Consider the following 14,524-nt stretch of genomic DNA (forward strand, 5'->3'; position numbering starts at 1 on the left):
CAGGTTCACTCAGCCTGCAAGGATCAAGAGGCAGGACTTGAAACCAGATCTCCCTGGCTTCATGGGTAGATTGCTATCCACTGAACCACATGGCTTCTAGCAGTGCAAATATTATTATTTTACAAGTGAGGGAACTGAGGCCTAGAGAACTTACGCTACTTACTCAATGTCACAAGTAAGATTTGAGCTAGGCCTCTGCTGACATCCATGCTCTTTCCACTGTCATTCCAGTGGTCTCAGGTACCTTGCCTCCCTCCTACGGTACATTATTGTCCTTCCATCCACTCGGTTGTTTCTTGAGAGTATGGTCTATGCTGTATCTATCTTTGTAACCCAGCCTCCTCAACAGAACCTTAATGTTTGAATTTGAATCCAGAAGGGCCAAAGGGGAAAGGGGAACATGGATCCAGAGCCCTGGATTATCACAGTGGGCTGGATATTCCAGGTGCCTGACATTTCTACTCTGCTCTATGGCATGGCCTTGGTGGGTATATCACCCAGGCTTTAGAAGGTAGGAAACATAGGCATGGTAACACATGCCCATGAGCCACAAACCTAAAGTTGGTGTATTGCTTGAGCTCTTGGGGAGCTGCTGGGGATTAAAGTCAATCTGGTGTCTGTCCTCTTTGTCACTAGTATGGAGAGCCATGGGAGTGTATGTGTTGGTGGTACCAAGCTGCCTGAGATCAGGCCCAGGTCAGAAGTAAAGCTTCTTTACCAATCAGCAGTGGAATCTGGCCCACGAGTGGCCATTGGACATATAACCTAGGAAATCTAGTCTCCAGAAAAAAAAATATGGAAAAGATGGATTAAGTTGGTTCTGGCCTATCAGATTTAGGGGATGGGAGGGAAATGGTGTGGTGAGTTGGAATGGGGACTGACCATTGTATGAGACTTAGAACTTGTGTGAAGCCAAGGTAAGTAGCACCCTAATCAAAGGCTCTAGGCAGACCCCATATAGAGTATTGCTTTCAGATCTGGATAGCCCATAGGACTGTAGATTTTGAGCAGGAAACTGCCTGAGAAATCATTGACTCCAACTCTATTTCATAAATGAGGGAACTGAGGCCCAGGGAGAGTAAGTAATTTGCCCAAGGTAGGGAATAGAAGAGAAGGATTTGAAAGCCAGGGACACTGCTACTGTGTCCTTTGGCTTTCTCGATTCTTAGGACATCGACAAGGTCAAGGGCATCCTAGAGGGTGACTGGGTGATGGGGCAAGGGATGGGGACAGGAGGCATGTGACAATTGACCGAAGTAACTGGGGAGGTTTATTCCAGAGAAGTGCAAACTGAGGGGGCACATGATCACTGCACATTTTGTTTGGACTGAAGGACTGGCATGTGGAAAGATTAAACTTGCCCTATCAGGCAAAATTAGGAGTGACAGAAGTCAGGCAGATTTAAACTTAATATAAAGAAAAATGCTCTCAAATTAGATCGAGAATAAAAAGCAGTAGCTTTGAGAGGGGAGTTAAGATGGGGGTTGCGTAGAGTGGAGGGTTTCTCCTCACTGGAGGACTCCCAGACAAGGCTGATCACTTTTTAGGAACACTAGGGAAGACATTGTTGCTCAGGTATACACTGGGCTAGACAGCCCCTGAAGTTCTTTGCACTGGTAACCCTTGAGCCAATTGTCTGGGAACAGAGCGCTGGGGCCTGACTCCTGGGTTAGGTTGGATGGCTGCCTGGGAGGGCACAGGAAGGCAGCAGCCTCTGACTTCTGGTCATGTCTCCCCTGGCTGATTTTCTAAACAAACCCCAAAGTCGTCTTTTTCTGCAGGGGGCTGGGATTAGAAGGTATCTGTGGCCCTGGTGGGGCCCTAAAAAGAGTGAAGGTCCAAAAAAGGGGGCTTCTGGACGCTCACAGATATAGCCCTGCCCTTCCCACCCAAAAGTGAGGACTGGCTCTGGATTTCATTGAGCCCATGCTGACCAACCCTAGACAGCCTGCCATCTAGTGGCCGGACCAAGCGCCTGCACATCATGCCATCCCCTCCCCTTCTACTTGTCCTAGCTTCCCAGAGAGGACACGGAGACAAAGGCATGGGGACACCAGGGATCTTGTTGGGATCAGTGCCTTGGCCCAGCCAGACATCCCTCTGGGATGGCCCAGGCTCTCCCTCAGCCTCAGACAGGTCCAAGCCTGGGACCCTCTCAGACAGGAGAGTCAGTCATCAGGGTGGGGACTGAGCTCCCTCCTTCTTCCGTAGCACGAAATCCCCGGGGCTGGCTGGGCTCATGGCATAGAACACATTGGCGTTGTCTGGAATCAGGAGCTCTGCGGGTGGAAGGCCCATATGGTATCAAATTGCATCAAGTTGGTATACTTAGGCTGCGTGTCTTTTCTTTCTCCGTGTATTTACTGTTTGTTTTTTTCCCCCTTATGTAGCAGGGAAGGGAGTCAGAGGATCATAGAAATTTAGAGCTGAAGGGACCTTTGACCTCTCATTTGACAGAGGAGGAAACTGAGGCGGGGGGGAATCACATGAGCAAGCTCACTAAAGTGGCGGTACCAAACTTTGAACCAGACCCCAGGTCTGGTGCACCATGCCCACCTCTGCACAAAAAGCCTTAGTGACTGGCGACTAACTCCCTTCCCCTTGTTAACCCCACCCAGTCTGAAGCAGCTTTCTGCCAGAATTGTCTGCCCTTGAATTTTCTCAATCTCGGATGGCCTCCTCAGAGGGCTACTGAGAAGGGAAAGCTGGTTGGAGTTCTGCCAGAAGCCCTGTTGGAGAGCTGAGTCCTTGCTCAGTTGGGGCCACCAGCCACCACCCCATGCCCAGGGTTCACCGGTCCCTGGAGTTACCACAGTCCCCGGGGCTCTCACACCCACTCACCCCGGTCCCCAGGCAGGACCTGGAACAGCTGATAGTCACGGGGCTGTGGCTGCTCCAGGTGCAGTTTCTGGAGGGCTCGGAGAACCACACCTGGAACTTTGTCCTGGCTAGTCAGCTGGGGGTGGGGAAAGAATTCGTGAGAAAGAGAAGCAGGGGAGGTGCTAGGAACACAGTGAGTGGAGGGAGGGAGCAGTGGTGCAGGTCAGTGAGAGGTTCAGGAGGCTGCAAATGGGGTGGGAACATCCTAAGTGTGGAGACAACCTCCCCTCCCACCTTGATTCTCCCTTTGCTGCTGGAATACAGACTGTGCTCCTTCTCCTTACCAAAATGCTCCTATAAAGGTTCCCAGGATCATGGTCAATGCTGACTCTGATGACACAGGCATCCGGGGTCCGCTGCCCTGGGTGGGAAGTTTGCGCAAGGCTCCCAAGGAAGGCTGGGGCCGCCCGGAGCTCAGAAACTTTGGTTCCCAGAGGCTGCTCCACGGTGCCCTGGGCAGAGGAAGAAGTTACAGCTATCAACAGCGTCTAGCACACCTCCTGGCTTCCGTACATATCACACATGGACACATACAACACCCCTCCCTCCCACCCACCATGTGTAAGTCACCCTCATCATATGCTGGGGAGGAGGCGCTTTCCCATTCTTTCATTTGAGCTCCTTAATACCTCCCGGCCACACTGGTGTAATACTCCTCTGTTTTACACATGAGAAATTTGAAAGCCAGACGGGAGAAATGACTTGCTCAAGGTCAAGACTAGAACCCAGGTCTCGTGACTCTCAGTCCAAGTAAGTAGTTTTCCCTGTACTCTAGCTACCTCTTCACACAAACACACAATATCGTATATAGTTGAGGTCATGCACCTTGTGGCCCAGACCAGTTGCCCCTGGGGATGGAGGAGGGCTAAGGGTCAGGGGGTCCCCATCTCCAGGGCCGGATGGGTAGGAACCTGAAGAGAGACTACAGGAGACACAGAAACCAGAGATGGTATTATTCTCTCAACTCCAGACCCTAACCTTGCCCTCCAACCTTTATCCTCTCCCGACTTGTCTTACCTGGGGCTGGGAGAGGGGAGATCCCCAGGCTGGTGGCTGGGAGAGAAGCCCCTTTCCCGAGACAACTTCCTAAGAGTTGAGAGATGTCAGATATGGCTCCAAGGGAAGCCCAGGCTCCCCCAGTCTCTCCCCCTTCCCCATAATTTCATCATTCTTCCACCCTAAGATTGAAATTGACTCACGCACTAAGTCTCTTAGTAAGACTTATCCGTCGCCGGATCCTGGGGGAGCTGGGACAGGAGGCAGCTGGGGGCTCAATAACCCGGGACAGGCGGTAACTGGGGGAAATGGGAGTGAGGAAATAGGGACCAGAGTCACATCAGAGACTGGGTTGGAATTAGAAGAATGGAGATGGGAGCCAGAGGGATGGGACCAGGTGATAAGAATGCACCAGAGGAATGAGGTTGAGAACATGAGTCAATTAATTCATTTAACAAACATCAATCATTATGTTTTGCCTCTGCCCCAAACCCTCCATGTCTCCCAGCTGCCTACCAAGTCAATAATTCAAGGGTCACTCTATACTCCAACCTAAGTAAGGAAATCTCTAACCCTGATCGACACATGCCCTATACTCCCTTCCCTTACTTTTGCTTACTATGTTTATCCTTTACCTTTTTCCTATTGAATTCCTATCTGTCCTTTAAAGCTAAGCTCAAAGGCTATGTCCTCCAAGAAGTCCTTCCTCAATCAGTAATGACTTTCTCCTTCATACCTCACATAGGACGGTACTTATATCTAACATAAACCATACTTGTTGTCTGTATTTGTGTCTCATCCCTATACGAGACTGTGAACTCAATGAGGGAAGGAAGCATGCCTTATCCAAGCTTACCCAGAACCCGGTACAGGGCTTTGCACAAAGTGGACATTTAATCAATGCTCGCTTAACTGAATTGTGTTCAGGAAGAGAAGCATTGTGGGATAGTGGAACCAGCCCAGAAGCCCAGTCTCAGAAACACACTAGCTCTGTGATCCTGGGCATTTTGTTTTACATCTCATTGCTTCCAGACAACTAACTCTTAAGATTTGTAAGTTATAGAAGAAATGCTGATCTGCATTCAAAGAGGGGTTTTCCTCACTGGAAGTTCCCTAAACCAGCGGAGTCACAGATCTGGTCAACAAAAACAAAGACCATTTAGGAAGTACCTACTTGTATGCTGGGCACTGAAGAACAGATATATGACAGAGTCCACCCTAAAGGAGCTTACAACTTAATAAGGAAAAATGCAGGGGAAGTAAGTGCACAGGAGAGGACCAGGCAGGCACAATGCTCTTTGAAATGTGAGAGGGCAAAAAACATTTTCAGCTAGAGAAATCCAAAAAGACTTCCTCAAGAAGGTAGCAGCCACTGTGCTAACCATTGAGGGAATCAGGGGATTCCCACATCCATGGAAGGGGAGAAGAGAGAATGGATCTAATCGGATAAGCAGCTGACTTGAACAAAGGCATGGAAACAGGAAGGTACAAGGCAAGAAGGCCTCAGACCAAACACTTGACACTTACTAGCTGTGTGACCCTAGGCAAGTCACTTCACCCCAATTGCCTGGAAAAAAAAAAAAAGGCAAGAAGGAGGGATAGAGAAGCCTGGTTGGAGTACCAGAAGGGGAATAGTATGAGCTACAGTTAACCAGGTAGGTTGAGCTGGGATCCAGAGTTTGGACTTAATTCAAAGGAGGTTGATTGCCTGCCCCAGGAGCTTAGTTTAGGGGTAGGTCAGAGACATCAGAGATAGGTTGTGCATCACAGGGTAGCAGAAGCAGGGATTAAACATGTCACCTCTGCTCCTCACTGAGGGGACGCTGGGCATGGAAGGCAGCAAGAACAGGTGGCCGAGATGGCAGGCTATAGCTCATACAGCGACGCTGAAGGTGCTGGATTCGGGACAGGATCTCCCACTCCTTGGAAAAGGGAGGTGAGGTTCTTTCTGCTGGACCCTTCCTCCCCCCATTCCCACCTCCCAGGCATTCCCACTCCTACCTGTCCCAGGATCTTTACCTCTCTCCCCAATTTCCCTTCATCACCCAGCACACCCTCCCTTTTCCCCTCTGCCCAGATCCCTTTACCTTCCTCCGCTTCTCAAAGTTGATAAGATCTCCCTGGGGGTGGTGGAAAGGAAGCAAGCCTGAGCACAGAACTGAACTCAGAGTCCCCAAGACAGCCCAAATCACAGGATCATAGAACTTAAAGCTAGAAGGGACCTTAGAGATCTGGTCCCACCCCCTTAAATTGACAGAGGAACCACCTGAGGCTCAATGAGTGGTCACTCCAGATGCAGTGCAGTGGGGCAGGCAGGGGATGTCGTGGGCTTCTGGAAAGGTCTCAGTAGCAAGGATGACAGTGAAAGGATGGGGGTTGGGGGGGATTGGGGAGTGGGATCAGGGGCCAAGCTTTCACCTCCAGCCGGTCAGGCAGTGCAGTGTCCAGCATGACAAGGTCAGTGAGGAAGGTGCCCAGGTAGGGAATAGGGCCAGGGGGCACTTTCTGGAATTGATCAGAAACTCAATCAGTTCCCTTGGGTATTATTGTCCCAACCTTGGTCCCACCTGTTCTATCACATCTCCCAATCCCAATCCCTCCTTCACTCCCAGAACCAACTCCTTGTAGCCTTCTTCACCAGGCCTGCTCCCTTCTCAAGTTCAATATAGCCCCTTACCAAGGGAGGGACTCCTGGAGCTGTCTCCTCTTCAGGGGAGGTCAAGGAGGCTTCTTCCTAGGATAGAAAAGGGTTAAAGAAAGAATCCAAAGGATAGAACCCTAGTCCCTTTTTCTAATAGCTAGACCAGAGCCCCCCAGAGGAAGAAAACCTGTTTTGTGGAATAAAAGTTTAGCCACAAAGGCAAAAAATGTTGGATACTGAAGGAAGAGGGTGCCCCCTTAGTGGAAAAAGCAACAATAGTTTGGAGACAGACTGAAGCTTCAAGGGTCCCATCATTAAAAAGGTCAAATGAGGCAAAAGAGAAAAACATAAGGAATGAGGTCTTGTCCACTAAGGGGTGCCAAGGCTGAGCTTCGGTGCTGGGAAATATCAACTAGAAGTCCCAAACCCTCATCACTGCTTCTAGCTAGGTTGTTTCTATTCATACACAAGACTACTGGTTAAGTACACTGCTAAGCAAGTGTCTACCACCCTAAGCATTATATGCCACCAGCCTCAAGTCAACATACGTTTACTAAGCACCTACTACGGGCCAGGCTGATAAAAGTTAAGCCCAGTATAAGGCGATAACTCTACAAGACCCTGATACCCATTGTCTTCTCTGTGTCTCCCTTCCCCATCCAGCTTGGGTACTCCCACCTCAGGGACCCCGGCATCCAAGGTCCTTCTGTACCTGGGAGAGAATCTCTCTGCTGTTAAGGTGATTGTTCTCATCCGAGAAAATATTGGAGAGTTTCCGGTATATGGACAATGGCTCCCTAGGGGAGGGGGGGGGGGGGGGAGAGAGAGAGAGAGAGAGAGAGAGAGAGAGAGAGAGAGAGAGAGAGAGAGAGGAGGAAGGGAGCAAGGTCAGGGGTGAGAGAGCACCTCTTTGAGGTCTCTGCTGGTCAGTCTCTATCTACAGCATCTCAGAAGGGATGTCAAGAGTCACCTTCATCAGCCACACCAATCTGGAAAGGTTTCAGTAGCAAGGATTCCAAAGGGGATTAATCCCCTTTACAACATCTGGGAGGTCCCTTTCTCCTCCGGTAACTCATTTCACTTTTGCATGCCTAGGATCATTGGGAAACTTCCCAAATCCTAAATCTGCCTCTTGGCAACTTCCAACCCAATGTTCCTAGTTCCATCCTCTGAGGCTACAAAGAACTACTCTGTAACAGTCTCCAATGTCTCCGCCCAATTCCATCTATTCCCATCCTTGTTATTCAGCCTATAGTCTTCGATCAAGGAAGAAGAGAATCAATCTGGTCCCTGAGGTTGCACCCTCCCTCTGGCCTCCTCCAGCTCCCTCACAGTCACTCCTGCCCTCTCACCCCTGAAGCCCTCACCGGCTCACCGCTGCCCAGCTCCTCTTGAGTCTGTATACGGGGTTGGACTGCAGCGCTGAGAGGATGGCCCGGAGGGACGAGAAGTTCCTCAACTCCCTACAGCGCTAAGTAAAGAGAGCTAGGCCATGTTAGATCCTGTTGGATTGTGTGGAAGACCCCTGGTGCCCCACCCATGGCCCGCCTGGAGGCTTTCCAACTACTATAGCCTCCCACCTGAGCAATGAAGATCCATTTCTCCAGGCGATGGGCCCTATAGGGTGGGGGCAGTCCTGGTCCCACCAGCACTGAGCTCAGGACACAACTAGTTACTGCATTGAACTGGGCCACGGTGGCTCGGACAGAGGGGGCAGTTCCACGGCCCACTGCTTTATCCCGATGAGACCACACCGAACCCAGGCACTCCCCAAGGCATACTTGAGAAAAGAGTTCCTGCGCATCGGGATAGAGGTGGAGAGAGATACAACTGAATAATAAGGACCTCCCCGCATTGTTGGCCTCCCAGCCCACCCCTCCCCCAATCTCCAATCTGCCCTGGGGCTCTAAGTTTGTGTAAGGTGGTAGTTCGGAGGTCCAAGCAAGGGTCGAAGAAGGCAAACATCCTCGTCCTATACATCAGGTATAGGTTAGGGAGGAGAGGGCCAGGGAGGTGTCCTTACTCCATCCATTGGGATCAGGGGGATGGGGACAGATGTTCCCTGCCCATCAGAGAAAGGGAGAAGTGTCCCACAGGGTTGGGGGAAGGGGCCGAGGGAGCAGGTTACAGAACCAGATGATCTCAGAATCAGAAAATACCTCAGGGGTCATCCAGTCCAACTCATACCTGAATCCCTCTACAATATACTGGTCAAGTAGTCATCTAGCCTTTGCTTGAAGGCCTCCAGTGAGAGGGAACTCACTACCTCCGGAGGCAGCCCATTACTTGGGGACAGTGCCAACTGTTAGGACAGCAAGTCAAATCTGCCTCTTTGCACATCCACCTAGTGCTCCTAATACTGCCCTCTGCAAGCAAGTAGCACATAGCTCGGCCCTCTCCCTTATGACAAATACTTCAAAGATCATAGATTCAAATACTTTAAGGATCAGAGATTTCATACTAGAAGGAACATATCCAGTAAAATCCACTCTGTCATTTTCTAGATGAGGAAACTGGAGCCCAGAGAGGTTGTGACTTGCCCACGGTGGCAGAGGTGACCAAGCTGGAATTTGAACCCGGGACCTCAAATCTAGCACTCTTTCCACTATATGCCTGAAGACAGTGACTATGTCCTTCCCTAAGTCTCCTATTCTTCAGGCTAAATCTCCCCAATTCCTTCAACTGATCTCATGTGGAACAACCTTCAGATCCTTCACCATCTTGGTTGTCCTTTCTAACTTATCAGTGTCTCCCACTTAAACAATGATTCCAAAATAGCAAGGTAACACAGTGGATGGAGCACTGGCCCTAGAGTCAGGAGGATCTGAGTTCAAATCCGGCCTCAGACATTTACTAACTGTGTGATCCTGGGCAAGTCACTTAACCCCAACTGCCTCCAAAAAAACAAAAACAAACAAACAAACAAAAAACAATGATTCCTGGAACTTAATCCAGATGTGGGATGACCAGAGTTCAAATCCTGCCTCTGCTTCTTACTCCTTAGGTGACCTCGGGCAAATCACTTCACCTACATCTAGTTCTTTCTTCCCATCTATAAAATGAAGGCGTTGGACCTTCAGGGTCCTCCAGTTGTAATCCTATGACTTGTAATCCTGGTGGAAGCTAGGTAGTGCAGTGGATAAGGTACTGGGCTCGGAGTCAGGAAGACCTGAGTTCAAATCCAGTCTTAGCCACTTACCTACCTGTGTGACACTGAGCAAGTCACTTAACCTCTCTGCCTCAGCTTCCTCAGCTGTAAAATGGGGATAATAACAGCACCTGCTTCCCAGGGTTGTTGAGGGGATGGGATAATATCTGCAAAGCATTTAGCAAACCTTACAGTGCCATATAAATGCTAGCTATTATTATCTTATGATATGCCTAGAACTCTTAAAGGACAACTGAGTGTTCTATCACACTCTTCACCCTACTTGTTCTGGATTTAAACTCCCTACAAGCCATTTCTCTTTGTCAGAATTTCATTCCCTTTGCTATGAAAACCAGAAAAGAGTTGAGTAGTTTTGCCTTCTCTGAATGAATCCATTCTTCTCCCTTTCAAGCAGCAGTCCTATCCTGTCTTTTATCCTTTTCTTTTCCCCAATGTAGAAAAAAAAAATCCCACAACCCCTAAACTCATCCAAATGTACTTAACTTTTCTCAACAGCCTCTGCTCATTCTGAATTTTTGTGCTCCAACACTATTCTTAAGTGACTTTTATATTCACTTTCTGTTACCTAGCCATGTTTCTACCTAAGGCCCTTTTTAACATCTCAATTGGACAAATAATTCCCCCATGCATCCCTTCACACCAACCTCTATGAACATCCTCTTTTCTTTTTCATTGGGTAAATACTGGTTTCTCTTTGGGTCTTCAGAATCTCATCCCTAAGAGTTTCTCACTACTACTGGGCTGATTTTCTCTGTCATTTTTTAGTCCATGGGAACCTTGCCCGGGGGTGGGGGAAGCCCCCAACCTTGTGAAATTTGCTCTCCCCAAATCTAAGATGCAGGTCAGTATCTATCCTTATTCCAAGCAGCAGGGTCAAGAGGAGCTGGCTGCTGCCCTCACCATATCCATCACGGTCAGCTGCTCAGCTACCTCATCCACACTGAAATCCAGCAGCTCTGGGCCCTCTTTCACATGTTCTTCTTCCTTCTCCAGGGGCTTTTCTGGGCCTAGAGATCCTGGGCAGGGGAAGTTAAGAATGAGGAAAAAATGGCCCTTCTCCCTCTTGGAGAGGGGCAACAGGTGTCAGAAGCGGACAGCTGTGGTGTCAAGGTTCTCCTAGAGCCATGACAGGACCAGGGGTCAGGGGAGGAGGAAGAAACCTTCCTTTAGCCAGACTTAGCCTCTGACATGGGTGTGAGCCCCAAACCTGAACCAAGTAGAGGCAAGAGAAAGGGGGACAGGGGAAGAGGAGAGAATGGTTGGGGGTTAGAAGGGAGGGCTGTGTCCCAGAATACCTCCTAGTCATGGGAAGAGGAGGTTTAGTGCTGTAGAGAAAGAGACCACTGGAAATGGAATCAGAGAAACTCAGATCCCAGCTCTGCTGCTTTGTAGCAGGGAGATGGGGCAGCTATATGGATAGAGTGCCAGCCCTGGAATCAGGAGGACCTGAGCTCAAATGCTGCCTCAGACGTGTCCTAGCTGTGTGACCCTGGGAAAGGCACTTAACCTGATTTGCCTCAGTTTCCTCATCTGTAAAATGAGCTGCAGAAGGAAATGGCAAACCACTCCAGTATCTCTGTCAAGAAAACCCCAAATGGGGTCACGAAGATTCAGATACGACTGAAAGGACTCAACAGCAAAAAGATGGGAGACCTTGGACAAGTCATTTAATCTGGGGCTCCATTTTCTTCATCTGTCTGTATAGTGCTTTAAGCATAACAGACCCTTAATACATGTTTGTTGAATTGAATCAGATCTGTAAAATGGGTGCATTGAACTACATGATCTCGAAGGTCCCTTCCAGCTCTAATGCTGGGAGCCTATGATTTCAGCCAGATTGGACGAGGGAGCCTTTATCTTTCAAATAATATTAGTAATAGTAACGTAATATTCCTGAAGTACTTTATGATGAGCAAAACCTTTTCCTCACCACAACCCTGTGAGGTAAGAAGTAAAAGGTACTGTCCTCATTTCACAGATGAGAAAGCTGAGGTTCATCAGAGATAAGGTGACTTACCTAAGGTCACACAATTAATATGTATCAGAGTTAGGATTGAAACCCCAGGTTATACGTACTACAGGACCAACATCTTCTTTCCACTACCGATTGCCTCTCACTCCACCCAGAGGCACTCCTGAAAGAGGGAAGGTCTCGCCCTGCCCTATTCAGAATAGAGGACAGAAGAGGGATGGATCCCGTCTGTTTTTTTAGTTAGCTGCCAATGCCCCCATTCCAATCTCCTAGGATGGCAACCCCAAAAGCAATGGGGCTGGTTGTGGTGGTAGGAGGGGAGGTACCATGGTGAGAAGGCTCTGCCACTTCTGGGGCCTCCTTGGCCCCCTCTTCCTCCTCCTGGAGTTTCTTGGCCACCTCCTCCTCTTCCTCCTCTTCCTCCTCTTCCTCCTCTTGGAAGTGCTTCAGCAGCCTCTCAGCTTCTTGGCTCTCTGCCCCCCCTGGGGCTGCCACACTCAGAAAGGTACAAACCCGGACCAGGTTGGGGTGGGCAGGGGGATCTTTGAAGTCCTGGGGGTGATCCAGCAGCCAGGAGCCCAACACAGATATCAATGCCCTGTAGCCAGAGTGTAGCCTCAGGCTATGATCTAGCCATGGACCCTTAAAAAACCACTAATTTCTCACAACCAACCCCTGACTTCTCAAACCTAACTTCCAACCCAATCATTGACCTCTTACCTTTCACATCTTAACCCCTGACCCAGCCATATATCTTTCATCCTTGGAGACCCAACCAGTGAATGGCTCATAGCCATGGTGGAAAAAAAAAACAAAAACAGGTACCAACCTGGACTCCTGCTCCTGGCTCTGATCCAAGTGACCTTGACCTTGTTCCTCCTGTCCTTCCCTGGAAAACAGCCCCAGGGAAGCATCAGTAAATGGAGACTGGAAGGAGGAAATAGACGGATAGTAGGAGGGAGGGAGGGAGGGAGGTTTCATGAGGATATGGAAATATCTGGATGGGAGGCCAACCTAAAAGACTTACACCGTATGTGTGTATGTGGGGGGGGGGGGGGTGTAACAGGATCAGGTCCTTAGCGTGATTGAATGGTCATTGGAGTTGGGAATGAGGGGAGTTAGAGAAGGGGAAGGTGACCTGGGAAGGAGCATCTATTATGGAACAAGAAGACAAGAATGGAAGGAAGGACAGGCAGGAGATTCTGAAAGGGGAGAGAAAAACCTGATGGACAGGCAGGGAGACACAGAGAAGATGAGGGGTGAAGTGGCCGAGGAACCTCACTAACCCTTGGGGTCTTGGGGCCTGCCGCAGCGGCAGCAGGAGACCCAGTACATGGTCTGTGGGTATGAAGGCACGGTGAGTGGCCAGGAAGGCGGGCACGAAGGCAGGGTCCTGTTCATGATCCCCTTGCACCAACTCCAGTACCAGACGCTCTATTCGAGCTGCGCGCAGTGCTCGAACTTTGCAAGTGCGATAGTGCACAAAATCTGCAGACGGCCCAGGATCTGGAGCCTTGAGGGGGCGAGCCTCAATCAGCCTCTGGCAGCAAGTACCCCAAAACCCTCTAGGCCCCCCGGCCCTGCCCCACCTAGTTCCTAGCTCCTAGCCCCCAGCCCGGGACTCTGCTCCCCACCCCTCCTCATTCCAGGCCTGGAATGTAGGACCCTCCTATCCCCTGCCCTGCTCCTCACCTGGCCCCACCTCCTGCTCCCCCAGCCCAATTCCTCACCTGGCCCCTTTCCCTCTCTCGGTCCCTACCCGGACCAGGTCGCTGACTGTGCTGCCTCCGCAGGGTGACATTGTACACGGCTCCGTCCACCTCCTCTTCGCCCCACTCCTGGAGCGGCGCCTGCGGGGACCCGGAGCCAGATTTGGGACCTGAGGTGACTTGGCGAGGAAGCCCGGGACAGGGAACTTATCTCCCTCCCGCCTCTCCGAGTCTTCTCATTCTGCCTCCCTTCCCCGTCCTGGTTACCAAGGCGAGCTCCTTTCCCGGGGGCCGCTCCATGGCTCGGACACCTGCAGCTGGCCGGGCAGCTCCTGGCTGGACTCTGGCTCCGGCTCCGGCAGCAGCGGCGGCGGAGGGACTGAGACGGAAGAGCAGACAGAGCAGCCTGAAAGCGTAGCGCTGCGGCTCCGGCAGCTACAGCAGCAGCAGCCGGGCTTCTACTCTGGTCGAGGTCGGGGTCGGGAGAGGGGTCTGCGCTGGGGGGACGATGGCGGACCGGGCAGAGGAGGGAGGCGGGGGCTGGGGGGGAGCCTTGGGGCGAGGGCCCAGCTGCGCACAGGGATAGGGGGTCACTCAGGTTCAGGCGGTTAAAACTGCGGGCGCGGGGCGGGGTTGGGTGCGCACCGCTGACCGCCTAGGTAGGTGGGTGCTGGGCGGGCTATTTCCATTACAGCCAGCATGGGGACACGGGACAGGAGGCCGGTCAGGGGGCGGGGAGTCCTGGTCACTGCCCACCTGGCCCTGGACAAACCGGGAAGTACTTTCCAAACTTCCAGGAGCCCTTTTGTGGGGGCTGGGGGGGAAGGTGCCCTTCAAATACACACACCTGGGAAGCCCTCCCCTTCCTTGCCTCCCCCCCCCAATCCCCACCAGGACCTGAAACCTAACCAGCCTTGATCTTTCTATCTTTCTTGGCCAAAGTCTCGTCCCAGGCAGTCTATTTCTCTAGATCCCTATTTATCTGTCTCTACTTATCTGTGTGACCGTGGTCGAGTCACTTAATCGCTGAACCTGTTTCCTCATCTGTAAAATGGGGATAACAATGCGTCACAAGGCTGTTGTGAGGAGCAAATGGAATAATATGAAAAACACTTTGTAAATCTCACAGTCCTATACAAATGTCAACATTTAAAGCT

At 50.8% G+C, this 14,524-nt stretch overlaps 1 protein-coding gene across 1 annotated transcript; it reads right to left on the reverse strand.

The window, feature by feature from the left end:
• Window positions 1–1,257: 1,257 nt before the first annotated feature.
• On the reverse strand, window positions 1,258–13,702 carry RGL3 (ral guanine nucleotide dissociation stimulator like 3). The gene is made up of 19 exons (XM_027851143.1): window positions 13,635–13,702; window positions 13,389–13,508; window positions 12,945–13,171; window positions 12,488–12,547; window positions 11,985–12,256; window positions 10,587–10,702; window positions 8,098–8,313; window positions 7,885–7,988; window positions 7,230–7,314; window positions 6,554–6,610; window positions 6,295–6,381; window positions 5,964–5,996; window positions 5,677–5,798; window positions 4,080–4,175; window positions 3,898–3,966; window positions 3,706–3,802; window positions 3,165–3,332; window positions 2,842–2,956; window positions 1,258–2,279 (listed from the first exon to the last, which is right to left on the reverse strand). Exons 1-19 carry the CDS (start codon window positions 13,665–13,667, stop codon window positions 2,176–2,178), a joined length of 2,181 nt encoding a protein of 726 aa, XP_027706944.1. The 5' UTR covers window positions 13,668–13,702; the 3' UTR covers window positions 1,258–2,175.
• Window positions 13,703–14,524: the final 822 nt, after the last annotated feature.

Source organism: Vombatus ursinus, unplaced genomic scaffold (assembly GCF_900497805.2).
Source record: "Vombatus ursinus unplaced genomic scaffold, bare-nosed wombat genome assembly UNPS02009173.1, whole genome shotgun sequence".
In the NCBI taxonomy this organism is placed as follows: Eukaryota; Metazoa; Chordata; class Mammalia; order Diprotodontia; family Vombatidae; genus Vombatus; species Vombatus ursinus.